The sequence below is a fragment of the Ochlerotatus camptorhynchus genome, unplaced genomic scaffold, assembly GCF_037179485.1.
Source record: "Ochlerotatus camptorhynchus isolate MF236.1 unplaced genomic scaffold, CSIRO-AGI_Acam_v1.1 ptg000541l, whole genome shotgun sequence".
NCBI classification, from domain to species: Eukaryota; Metazoa; Arthropoda; class Insecta; order Diptera; family Culicidae; genus Ochlerotatus; species Ochlerotatus camptorhynchus.
Genome location: NW_027041024.1, coordinates 313,529 through 327,500, shown reverse-complemented (window position 1 = coordinate 327,500; position 13,972 = coordinate 313,529). Strand labels below are relative to the sequence as shown.

Genomic DNA, 13,972 nt, shown 5'->3' with positions numbered 1-13,972 from the left:
GGAGATGAACTAGCCTACGGATAAAAATCTCCTAAAAAAGAAAAAAAAAGAAAATATGCTACGTCATTTATGGATGGTCTCTAAAATTGTTCGAAATAATAATAGTTTTTTATTTGAAATTTTTTGCACTGATGCATTTTATTATAGGGTACTAACTGAACCCCGTGCGAGCGTGCTACGCTTGCAACTAAATGAACGAAAATTTAATAGAATAGTTATGCAGAAATTTCTGTTTCATTTGTATGGGAGCCCCGCCTTACAGAGGGGGAGGGGTCTCGAACCATCATAAGAACCTTTCCCGGCCTCAAAAACCCCTGCATACAATTTTTTTTTCACTGATTTGTTTTCCGTCAATTTGTTTTCCGTGCTGAACACCAATGTTACCGACGCCAGGGAGGCAGCTCCCATACCTGGACCCTACATATCGACCTATCAACTCATGAACCGGGGACCAACGGCTTTACTTCCCTTCCGAAGGAAAGCGTGATCAGAAATTTTATTTTTTTTATTGGGTATCAAGCTGGAGCTGCGTGACAGCTTATTTTTCAAGACTTGACCCATTTGAATAAATTTTGCTTCTATCTTTGACAATACAGCAGAAGGACTAGCCTATGTTGGCCGCTTGAACACTGGATTCCGTATGTATTGTTTCAAGATAGTTATAGAAAAAATGCTGTGACGTGTGCGCGTAGATACATCCGCGTAGTAAACCGATTGAATAAGTAAATCCGTTTCGAACGAAATATCTAAATTATGTAAGTTACGAAAACCGCGCGAATTCCGAAAGCCGTGCGAGACAACCGAAGCGAGAAAAAAGGCTTATTATCATTTAAAGAGTGCCACCAAAATAAATGTGATAGCCTATGTTAGCAAGTTGATTAATTTTAGTTTCCTCCCTAAATATTCTACTTATTTTACTGTTGAGCTTTGTTTCAATTTAGTTATTTTACCGCACGTATCAATCATTTCAAGATTTCGCGACCGTACCGAAGAAATTCTATACTACAGAAGCTCAAAAGCGTTTGACAAGCTCTACCGAATTGCGTATCACTTCTGCGTAAGCTCCATAGACGTAGGCGCGTTAAATCCGACAGTCGGCAAAGGTTTAACCTGTACCAACACCGCTTAAGGAACGACCTCGAGTCAGTAAAACCGTTTAGAGCTAAACATCTAAATTACGTAAGATACGAAAATCGCGCAAATTGTGAACGCCACGCGAAACAACCGTAGAGAAAAAAAACAACTTATTATCACTTAAAGAGTGCCACCAAAATAAATGTGATAGCCTCTGTTGGCAAGTTGATTAATTTTGGTTTCCTCCCTAAATATTCTACTTATTTTACTGTTGAGCTTTGTTTCAATTTAGTTATTTTACCGCACGTATCAATCATTTCAAGATTTCGCGACCGTACCGAACAAATTCTATACTACAGAGGCTCAAAAAAAACTTTTGGTGAACTCTACCGCATTCCGAATCACTTCTGCGTAAGCTCCGTAGACGTAGGCGCGTTGATTCCGACAGCCGCGAAAAGTTAAACATGCATCAATACCACATAAGGACCCGAGTAAAGGATTATACCAGATTATCAAGTTCTGATACCCGGTTATCAAGATTTGATAACCAAACATGTTATCATTAAGGTTGAATAAACAGCCAACATAACAAATATCATAACAAAAAAATACTCCTTGGATATCACATAAATAACTGATTTAGTTATCATTGAAAACATTTTGATAACAAATCATGTGATCCATGCGAATTTTTTCAACAAATTTCAAATAATTTTATCGATATGGTATAACAGCCTTATAGTACGTTCAGACTACAGATATATAACATGTTATAGTGCTATCTTGATGGTGGTTTCTGTGTTGCAATTATTTGACAACCGTTATAACATGTTATAACTCTCCAGTCTGTATATGATTGGCAGTGTTTTTATTTCTTACCATGTGGATAATATTGGAAGTTTTGAACTAACCTTGCATCATTTCATTTTCTTTCATGATAACAACTAAATTAGTTATGTGATAACAACTGAAAACAAAATGATATCTGGAATAACAAAACTTGTTTTCAGGATGATATCAGGTTGTTATTTTACTCTGCTCGGGAAAAGATCGATTTTACGTATGGTTTAGTTCATAGATTAACATTGACTGCTGTTTACAAATGTAAGTACTTGAACACTAAGAAATAAGTTACCTCAATTGCTTTAACCGCATATATAAGAGATTTCGCGTATTGAGAGAATTATATAGTAATCGAGTACAACAAACTCAGGGGAATACAATACCTCCAAAAGTTTAAAATCTATAAATTGTCACATACCTCTACTTTTACTTATTTCCTAAACTATTCCTTTCCTTGTTAATCTGCTAAATGCTATTGGTCTGCCTGCGTTTTCTTTATAAAGTTCAAGACTAAATAAGAAGATTTATTCTACAACTTTAAAGGTTAGTTGCCTCCCTAAGCGGACCCCCCGCATCCTAATTCTTTTGTTAATCTACTTAATATCATTAGACTTTCTGAAGTTTCTTATTTAAGTTCATTTGATGATTATTATATCTCATTAGTCTAATTTAATAAATTATTAAAAGCTCTAATTCACCTAATCAAGCATAACCCATGCTTTATTAAGTACCTGCACTGCTTGTAAAATTAAACGTTTTTCAAGTACTTTTGATTTTGACCTATACCTATTTATTATATCTTAGTTCGACCCAGGTAACACCTTCATGTGACTAAAATGTTTCATTTTGAAGTTAGTGTCCTAGCTGATTTTTAAATTATATAGGGTATATGCTCCAACTATGCCAAATAAAAATGAAGCACATATAAGATTAGTTACAATACCATGCACAAAAATGATGTTTAACATTGTTTCCTGAGTAATACTTCAATGAAAACAACAATGAAAGCTTGTCACGCAAATAGAAGGAGCACCGTTGGGCACTTTCTGAAATATTTCAATAGTATAATTTCCTTGCAAACCCAAATAAATCTATCTGCGTAAAAATAAATAGAATAAGAGTGATTTGCGGCAAAACCCGCCAGTATCAAACCCAACGCCAGTGCCTATACGTAAGCGTACTACGACGCGGCTCTCAATTAAAGGAGTAACAAGTGTGATACTATCACTTCAGGCTAGAACTTTGGTTCTCTTATGCAATGGTTCATCAGAGAGGGGAAGCTCAGTAAACCTCATCGCATGCTCATGACGCTATTCTGCCACGGCATGAGCCAACGATGCCGGACCTAAACCAACCGTTTCCAACGCTCCACTATGAAGCATAACATTAGGCCCGGCCACCAACGTCCAGGTTAAAAACTAGCCAAGGGAAGGGAAGGCGTGATCAGAAATGTTATGCCTCAAAACATCCCGGCGGCGCCGACTGGGATTGAACCCAGGCCTGCTGGAGTGAGCATACAAATTTTCACGCCGATCGGTTCAGTAGTTTCCGAGTCTGTAAGGGTCAGACAGAATTCATTTTTATGTATTAAAAGTGGTAGGGCAAGATGGGTACGCTAGTACATGTATTAATTTATTTGTCAAAATCAACAGACAGGCTTGTTATTTCCTCACACATTGAGCGCAAAGAGCCAACTTTAGAGCTTATCAAATTGAGGAGAACGATTGCACAGCCTTATGAAAACACATTCACATGTTGTGCTTTGGTACAAAAATCAAAGTGAATGTTCAGCTTCTTACGTGCAGTTTTGAACACAGGTACATTTTATACAATGGACTCGAGTGTATCGATGAGCACAAGTGTATTCGTGATGTTTGTACACGGGTAAATTGCGCACGGGTTTGACCACGGAGCAAAATTATACAATTATAAAATAACAAAAAAAACGCGGCAGGTCGTACGATGAATCTATCCCTAGCAAAGTCTGAGATCAAACTGAAATCTAAATTTGATGTTGTGATTTCGCTGATAATGATTTCTCAGGTTGCTGTCGTTTTGGTTGTTTTAACGGTTAAAATATCAAAATTGAGAGCAAAAAAATCTTTCTGTGACATCACATTGAAAACTATTTCTGCTATCAGTGAGAGCAAACTGAAAACCAAATTTGATATCCATTTTTCCTGTTGATAACAAAACAAGTATTCAATTTGATGTTATGCTAAGGCAATGAAAACAAACCAGCAACAACATATTTCTGGAGCAAATGTACAGCAAAATGAAAACAAAATTAGGTATCAAATTTGTCAATTGCCTAAACTGAAATCAAATTATGATTTCAGTTTGATGTTGATATCAAAACTTGATTTCAATTTGCTGTCATTTTGATGCTGTACTTTGCTCGGGTAGTGACCATCAGGCATGCGTCTTGACCACTCGTCTATTTTAAAGCGTGGATAATGCAAATTTTTCGTTCCATTTGGGGTCCCAAACAATTGTGCAAAATTTGGGGACGATTGGTTGTAACCCGGCTTTCCGCATTGCGTTTGAAATTTGTATGGAAATTAGTATGGAAAAACCTACTTTTTTGTATCTTTATTGCTAGGGACCACAATTTTGCACAAATACGTTAGGGTAGCCCAGGAAGTGCCTAACAACTTTGCTCAAAAATGTATGGTGCCAGAATGCCCCTCAAAAAAGTTATAGCTGGTCAAAGATCATTGTTTCGAATTAAATGCTAAAAATCTTTTTTTTTCTGCCAACACTGCCGGTGTACCAATGAAAGTCAGACTCCAAACTTAAATAATTTCGAAGTTAATTATTTTATTGTTTTGGTATATTCAGATCAAATATTCAAAAACAATAGATCTATCTCATATGCGTAGTCAGAGGGGGGTGGGGGGTCACTCATATCAATAGAAGTAAAGTTTCAAACTGAAATAACTTCGGAGTTTCTTATTTTATCGATTTGGTATGTTCAGATGAATTATTGAAAAACAATTTTTCAATCTCATAGGCAGATTAAGAGATGGTGTTTGTGAGCTTGTCAAGCTGGTATGTTCAGATGTATTCAAAAATATGTGCTCCATTTAATAGGCGTAGTTATATATGGGGGGCTTACTGTATGCTTTCCGGCCCTCATTTATATCAATGAAAGTAAAGATAAGGACTGAAATAACTTCGGAGTTTCCCATCCCTCGAGTTGTTCGGATTTGTTATTCAAACAAATTTGTATAAAATCATAAGAGCAGTTGTAAAGCGAGTACCGTAAAACGGGGTATCTTTGATAATGCGGGTAACTTTGATAGTATAATATAAAGATTAAATTTACTCGCTGCGCTTTTTCCAAATGAAGCATTGATTCCATATTGTAGCTTAGGGTATTTCCGTTGATATCGTATATAGTTTTTACATAGTATGTGTTACATATTTTATAAACATATTAAAACACAATTTTCGCTTTTCTTTGAAAAAGCACTCAAACTATCACTTATGAAATGTTTTTCTGAAATAGCAATCACAAATTTAATGTTGTCATATTATTGCTTATGAAGTTTTCTGATTATATACTCATTCAAAATTTCATATTTAAAGAACTAAATTGTATGAGTTTCACTCATTTTTTTTCTACATTCATCGAGCATTATCAAAGTAACCCCAAATCAAAATTCTGAAGTTCGGTCACAAAACTAAAAAAATTGTGCAAATGCTTTAATTTTCGTTCAACATATTACTAACGAATTAACTCTTGGATCCTCAGTACTTGTTTTAAAAATATAAAATGTGAAAAGCATTCATTGCTGTAAAAAATATTTAGAATATACTTTAAAAAACTATCAATGTTACCCAGTTTTACGGTACTACCATTCTCTTCCCTACTCTTTTGGTGCAATATACAATGTCAGATATATTCACACAAATGTCATTGGATCGTAATGATTATATTTCATTTTATTATATTCTACGATTTCTCAGGCTACTCTTTTCGATGCTGTTCTATCTCTTGAAGCAAATATTGCTGTTGAACTCGTTGTATCGCATTGAAATAATATGTATCATTACTCAACTCGTTTGCCGGTTTTTGCATGGAGCCGGTCGAAATTTCGAAAAGGAATCAGCATTGTTAGAAGTGATGTTTGGCTTGAGAACACAACTGAAACGTAGCCCACTTAAAGTTAGCCCAACAAGCGAAATCCGACTGTAGCTGAGACGAAACTGGTGAAGACAGTTTTCGTTTTCTCTTGTTTTTGGTTCTTGACGTACGACTACTTCTGTGTTTTCTATATGCGGGTTGCCCGAATGGCAGTTTAATATTTCAAACAAAAGCTTTGTATAGAAATTTTCCAGCTGCTAATAATTCAAACAACATCTCCTCACTAACAAATGAACAGACAAGTGGTTATTAAATATTTACACTACAACAATTTTCGTTTTAAAAAATGCATACAGTAAGCTACTGCCCCACAGTCTTCACGAAAACATGTACCATGTGAGCTTGTGTATACAAATCAAAGCGAATGTTTGGCTTGAACATGCGTACAATCTTGTTCTCAGGTAACTTTCACGCAATACACTCGGGTGTAGGTACCGGTGTTGTGCACAAGTTGATACACGAGTACACGGAGCAAAATAAGTATTTATAATATAATTAAAATAAAAACTGATGGAGACTAGGCTCGAACTAAAAACCTTGCTATCATCATCATCAAAGCCTGTGACTTTGACTACTTGAGTATTAAAATACACGGGTAAACGAACAGGTTAAAAGCATATAAGAAGCGCTCATAGTAGGTAGCAGTCTCACATACTAGAAGAAGCGCATGAATTAAAACTTTTCCATTGTACTTGAGTACAAACATTTATACAAATGGGCTTGTACATCCTCTGAGAACAAGTGAGTATATAAGCTTGCTTGTACATCGCACACATGTACCGTGAAGACGCTGCCCCACCTTACCCTACAATTGATTTTAACTGAACAAAATCATTTACAAATTTTCTCGGATTATTATAATTTTTTATATGGGATGTACTTCAGTTTTTAAAACATCGACTGCCATAATATATATTTATAGACAATTAGGCAGTAACATGTAGTTTACTAGTAAAACTGTAAATTTGATTGATACTTTTTGCAAGGAACATACAAATAATAATTGTTGAAAAGTGCTCTGTTAGCAATGTAAATATTTCGGTCACGCATAAATTTGAAGAAGATACCTATTACGTGATTCGCTATCAGCAAGGATTAAATCTCCATGAAAAAAACCGTACGATGCACGTGACAGCCATAAAACACCGTTCTATTGTTATTGTGAGACTAAGATATGTCAAAACACTTACCGTTTTATCTCCTGCAGTTATATGTGGAAATTCTACCATTAGGTAAAGAAATTCAGAATCCCGTTTTTCTCTTTCGTTGATCACCTCGACTTCTCTGAAGGTTAGTCGATCTAGCCAATCCACCTGCAAAAAAAGAATCTTATAAGGAAACAAAACCATAAACTTTGACAGAGAGTTCCTTTTCGACCTAAATTATGTAGTTAAACGGAGCAAATTTTGAATGGACTGCTTAAGTTGTTTCTATCGACTTAAAAAGTTGTTTCTATCGACTTAAAAAGTTGTTTCTATCGACTTACGTAATGTAACACCAGGTTAGAAGGGAAGGGGCCCTTTCAGGAGGCAAGATACCGTTGAAATGCAGCGTTATCCTACCCCCTGCAATTTATTTACTTTCTGCCGTGCTCTAGAGGTACCATGGGAAGCAGTACATTAATAGTGGTAAATTCCCATTGTTATCAACTTTTAATGCCAGTCCCTTGGTCGACGCTATATGGACACTGTACGAACTTAAACCAGAACCAAATTGATTGACTTCTGACGAAACCTGTTGACTGTTGTACACATAGGCAAACTTTGGAAAAACAAGTCCGAGGATAAACTGATTGGAGTTTACTACCATACGCGTAGGCGATAGTGATGGGTACAGCTGGAAAGACGCACACTTTCTGCTTTCAATCAAATAATATTTTGACGATGAATTTAGCACTACATTCTTTTAGCATAAGTACTTATAGTTATTTTGAAATTTTATAATTATATATTTTTAAATTTTATGCATAAAAAAACGTCATTCTTTCCAATAAAACACTGATCTAATTTTCAAAGCTTAGAACCTGAGGCTGATTTTGCTATTACGTGAGCTTCTTTTGTTGGAATCGGAATACAAATTACAAAATTGTCAGTCATAAGATTAAGGTTAAGACACCAACTCCCTTAAAAGTAGTTCGTAAGATGGAGTCAGAATTTAAAAAACGAACATTCAGAGTCTCTACTCAAAGTTGGAAACAAAGTCGTTGGAATGTTATTCCCTGCATTTGAAATTGGCCAAAGAATTCACAATTGAATTTCCACTGTTTTTGACTAAAGTAAAAGTATTGAAAAAATTCTATGAAAAAAAAGTTACATAACAACAAACTGAGGTCACTACAATACTATTTGAATTACACAACACAACAGAGGGACCAGAAATCACACAGCTCAGTTAACATAGCTGTGGTTCAATCCGTCGAAGGTTTTGTGGTAAATCGCTCGACGCAGCAGTTCTCAGAAGAACAATTGACACTTATCAACAAGGGATTAGGATATGCGATCTCCTCAAAACCTGGAAGAGACCATCGTTGACATGGAGACTGCAATCACTCACACACTTCCTATTCAATTACACGAGACTGCCAGGTATATTATTTCAGAGACAATACAAAACGGAAAGGGACATTCACTTAGTAAAACCGAAAAAAAGGAAATTCAAATTCTCAAAGAACTAAAAACAAAGCCGGTATTCTATACAAAAGCGGACAAATGTTTTTTTTTTTCCTTTGGTTTGTTTTTTCCGTCGATCTTGTTTTCCGTGCTGAGCACCAATGCTACCGACGTGCCAGGAAGGCAGCTCCCACACCTGGACCCTACCTATCGACCCATCAACTCATGAACCGGGGACCAACGGCTTTACTTCCCATCCGAAGGAAGGCGTGATCAGATATGTTATGCCTCAGAACATCCCGGCGGCGCCGACTGGGATTGAACCTAGGCCTGCTGGAGTGAGAGGTAATCACGCTTACCACTACACCACCGGCGCCGTTGAAAAAGCGGACAAATGTAATGCAGTAGTGATTTTGGACAAAGACAGGGCTGGTAGCGATCACTGCTGTCAGAAATAGTGATTTTAGTGACCATCTTGAATGAAAAAGTGACCAAATAGTGACTTATAGTTGTAAAAATAGTGACTAAAAAGTGACCTAAGAGAAGGCACATCAAATAGATGTTTGATTTTTTAGACTTATTCAATTATTATCTCATTAGCCGGCGCCGGTGGTGTAGTGGTAAGTGTGACTGCTTTCTCACCCCAATGGGCCTGGGTTCAATCCCAGCCGAAGTCTGTGGGATTTTTCTGAGGCATAAAAATCTCTGGTCACGTCTTCCTTCGGAAGGGAAGTAAAGCCGTTGGTTCCGGCTCATGTGGTTTGAATGGGTACGATATCCTACACAGGTGTGGAAGCTGCCTTCCTGCACATTCGGTTGCCGTCAATGGATGGCAATCGATGTCCGTCAGTGATTGGCATTAGATTGCGGAACAGAGACCGACGTTAAATAAAGGAATGAACACGATATGAACCTTTAAAGCGAAAGATTCAATAGAAAGTTTATAACCAAATCCACAAGTATTGGTCACGGTGTCTACTAGCTTCAAAAATCTGGAAAACCGGGAATCCTCAGGAAATTTTTTTGTTTCCCTAAAATACCTGGAAGGCTCAAAGAATGTGAGAACTAAATGTGAGAATAACCCCAGAACATCTTCAAAGGAATTCGGAAAAAAAAAATTCAGGAAACAAATGAGAAGAAATCTAATTGAATTTCTGAGGAGTAATGTCAATGAATTTTTAGGAGACTTTCAATGTGAGTAGAATTCCAAGGGAAGGAGTGAGATTGAAAAGAAATCTGAAATGAATTCAATGAATACTCGGAGGATCTTTCCAAAGGATTTTTAATTGTGGAGAATTTCAAGGTAATTCCAAGGAAAACTGAAAGAAAATTTAATTCTGACGATAGATTCATCGAGATTTTGAGGAAATCTCCGTTGAACATGGAATGGACTATTTTGAGGTCTTCAAAACCACTTGAAAGTTCTCAATTTGTTCCTGAAGTTAATGAAACTGCCTTGAAGTTCTTTTGTAGTTTGATAAACTAGCCTGATGCTCACAATACTTCTCCTCAAATCCGGAACTTTATATGGCTTCCTAAAGTTTCCTCAATTGTTTTAACGATCATGGATCGTCTTTAAAGGTTTAAGAATTCAATGAAGTTCTCTAAACTTCTTTAAAATTTATGTGACTTCTCTAATGTTTACGGAACTCCTCTGAGGTTCTCGGTTCTTTTCTGAAATTCTCAAAACTTCTCTAAAGTGTTTGCAGTTCTCATTAAGCTTGTTGTACTGCGCTGAATTTAATTAAATCGTCCTAACAATGTTTAAGCTTCAGTGAACTTCTGAACTTATGTGAAGACCTCAAACAACTTTTAACGTCTCTGAAGTTATCTGAAAATCTGGGAACTGTTTTAAATTTCCCACTAATTTTCTGAAACTAATTTTCGGAGAATACTAAACTTCTTTCAAATGCTCCCGCATTTTGCTAATGTTCATAAAATTTCCTGAAGTTCGCGGATCTCATCTTAAGCTCCATAGATTTCTATGAAGTAATGTTTCTGAAGAAGTCCTTCTGTGAAGTTTTCGAAGTTTTTCTAAATTTCTGGAACTTTTGTGCTCCCGCAATTTTCATGGAATTCGAACGAAATAATTAATATAGTTCTAAGATTTTCACTGAAGTTCTCAAGATTTTTCTGAAGTTTATAAAACTTCCCTTAAATTATCGACACTAATTTAAAACTTCTTCAATAGCCTAGACTTTCCTGGTGCCTAGACGATTACGGAATTTCTTTAAAGTTCTCTAGACTGCCCAGAACCCGCAACTTTTTTGAAATCAAATAACTTGCCTTGAAGTTTCGGAAATGTTCCTTAAGCATTATAGCCATTATTAACACTCGCTTATTTTCTCTGAACTTATATATGCTTACCTGAAGTTCTATAAATTTGTTCAATAATCCAGCAAATTTTCTGATATATATTCATAATTCCCTGACGCTTCTGACGTTTAAGGATCATTCATAGAATTCTTGAAATACCCTATAATTCCACGGAACTCCTTGTAAGTCGCTGCAAATTTGCTTAAGTTAATAGAATTATTCTAAAGCTATCTGATCGTCCTCGAAGCATTCAGAACTTTGCTGAATATCTAAATTTAGTTCACTGAAATTTCTTGAAGATATCGCTGCTTGCTAAAATTTCTCGCTTTTTTATTAATGGAACTTCGTTGATGTTCTCTAATCAACTTAGCTAAATTTTCGCATTTTTTTAAGTTCTTGAAATCTCAATGATATATCACCCTTAAAATACTCTCACGTTTTCCGGATGTTCATAAAATTTCCAGAAGTTTTCTCTTTGCTGAAGTTTTCGGAAATTCACTGAGTTTCTCGAAATTTCTTTAAGTTTTCAAATATTTCGTTGCATATTATGGAACTATCTTGAATTTATCTTAATTTACGATTATTGATTTTAAACTGCTCCAACACTCTGGACTATAGTTACGGGAATTGCTCTTAAGATATGAAATTCCCCAAAGATCTCTAGAGCTAGCTTTTCTGAGATGCTTAGAACTTCTTAAAAATGTGCACAATACCCCTCAAGTTTTCTAAATTTCTCAAGTTCGCTTCACACCTGTGAACTTCTCTGAAATTCTAGGAACTTCATAAAAGTTCCTGAAAAGTCACGGATGCTAAAAGAACCGCTTTGAGGTTCTTCGGCTTCCAGTAAGTTTGCCATATTTTCACCGTGTTAACTTCCCTTATGTTCCTGCAGTTTGTTTATAGAGCTTCACTGAAATTCTCAGCATTTCATTTCATTCCTCAGAACTACAAAGTTCCTACAATTGTTGTAAAGTTAATGGGACTGCATTGAAGAATTCTAATCTTTCATAAAGTTAATCCTGGCACTTTGAATCTTTTCAATATCTTGAACTTGTACATGAAATACGAAACTTCAACACATTGCATATTTTTAGATCTTGGACATACTTGCTTGGAAAACTCAGGTAATTTTATCCAGAAAAATGAGTAGACATCCTGTATATAGAGAAAGACGATTAAACGCCACAACGCAAAGAATAATCAATCTTGAAATAAATTCACGCTAAAAAAAGTTGAAAATAGTGACTTATTACAAGAAAAAGTGACTTTCGTGACTTGGCCTTAAAAAAAGAGACTTTTTAGTGACTGACTTAAAAAAGTGACCAAGTCACTAAAAAGTGACTCGCTACCAGCCCTGCAAAGAGGACTATGACAATCGGATGACGGAAAAAATTACTAATGGCCCATACAGACAGTTGAGGATTGACCCCCTCCCATCTATAGTTAAACATGTATGTATGTATGTATGTAAGGTAGCCACCATCCCTTCGAAGATCTTGTCTTGTATGCAGCTCCACTTAATAGCAAGATCAATTTGAGCTACCGAATTCACAATATCGCTGTATGAAGGGCCAAAAACGGTGGGGTGGACCAGTAAGCAGAGGCACTTACGCGAAATCCACGGGAATTTAAGAATCTCCTTCCAACGATACGATCCAACAAATCGAATAACGCAATTCGCAATAGTTATTAAGCTTCCTGCAGGATGGTTTGTTAAGAAGGGCGCGTCAATCTCCATGAAACTGTTGGAGTAGAATTCACACCATCACAATCGAATCGGTAGGATAAAGAAAATGATAGTGTTTATTCCCTCCTAGACTCCGGTTGTCATACCACTCCAATCGTCCAATTCCAGGTCAAATGATACCCTGATGCTCCCTCCAAACCCAGTATTTATTTATATATATAGTAAACATATGTAATGGAGAAATGAAATATATCAGAACATTAAAATGCGTAATAATGAAAATACATTTATATGGATAAAAAAACTGGTATTCTGCAATGAAAATAATAATTATTTTACATACAATATGATGCAGCTCTATGTCTCCTCAGCTCCCAATAAGGAAGATGTAACCCTGAAATTTCCAGGTTATATTATGCAAATAAATATTGTTAGCTAGAATTATACTTGATATGTTTGTGTTGTGTTATGTTGTGGGAGAGCTTGGGATTAAACCCATGATATTCTGCTCATTAAGCAAAACCGATCCCTCTAAGGTTATCGAGCATCTCAAAACCAAAACACTCCACGGCAAAACATGATTAAGCCCTCACCTGGTATGTAATGAACAACAGAAATACGCGATAATTCATATATTTTCAGCATATGATGCAATATCACAACTGTTGATAAAAGGAACGGATCCCATCTTATTTAAGACCTGGATGACCTGAAATGTGTGTAACTGGTTATTACTTATTTAAATGTAATGTAATATTAAAATAGCGTTATAATGCCATGTAACAAGATACAATAAACACAAGATTTTTACAAAACAGATAATGAACGATTCAGATTTCTTTTCAAGCTGGCACTATGCTTCCCTGGAGCCGCTCATAATAGCTAACATTAAGAATTAAGTATAATAAAATGTAATTTACAATAATATTAAATGATGTAAAGTTAATAATGAAAGATATGTAGTACTATAAACACTATACTTATACTATAATCAATAGCTAGCTTAGCTTAGATTGACTGCACATATCAATGGTTGCTACTCCGTGATTGATCAGAATCAGTGAAATTGTACAATGAATCAACTGAATGGGGCTGGGAGTGACCGTCCATTCTCATTGTACAAGTTTCAGTGACTCTATATGTTGTAGATCAATAACGGCGCCGGCCACGTCCTTGCAATCAGGTGGGAGTAGGGAAGGAATATTAGAGTGACCTTTGTTGTTTGTGGCCGTGTTTACCTCTGCACTCCAACAAAAGACACAGAAAAGGAGATTTTGTTAGTAAGTTGGGTTC

General features: G+C 36.0%; 1 protein-coding gene across 3 annotated transcripts in view; it reads right to left on the bottom strand.

Moving 5' to 3' along the window:
• LOC135713169 (phosphatidylinositol 3-kinase catalytic subunit type 3-like) overlaps positions 1 to 13,972 on the bottom strand; it is a 116,950-nt gene that overhangs the window by 53,491 nt on the left and 49,487 nt on the right. For 2 of the 3 annotated variants that reach the window (XM_065236281.1, XM_065236283.1), the window contains one exon: positions 7,258 to 7,380. The exons of the other annotated variant lie outside the window; for it this stretch is intronic. In XM_065236281.1, the coding sequence (XP_065092353.1) occupies positions 7,258 to 7,380 (123 nt within the window). The remainder of the gene's footprint in view (positions 1 to 7,257; positions 7,381 to 13,972) is intronic. 3 annotated transcript variants of the gene reach the window in all.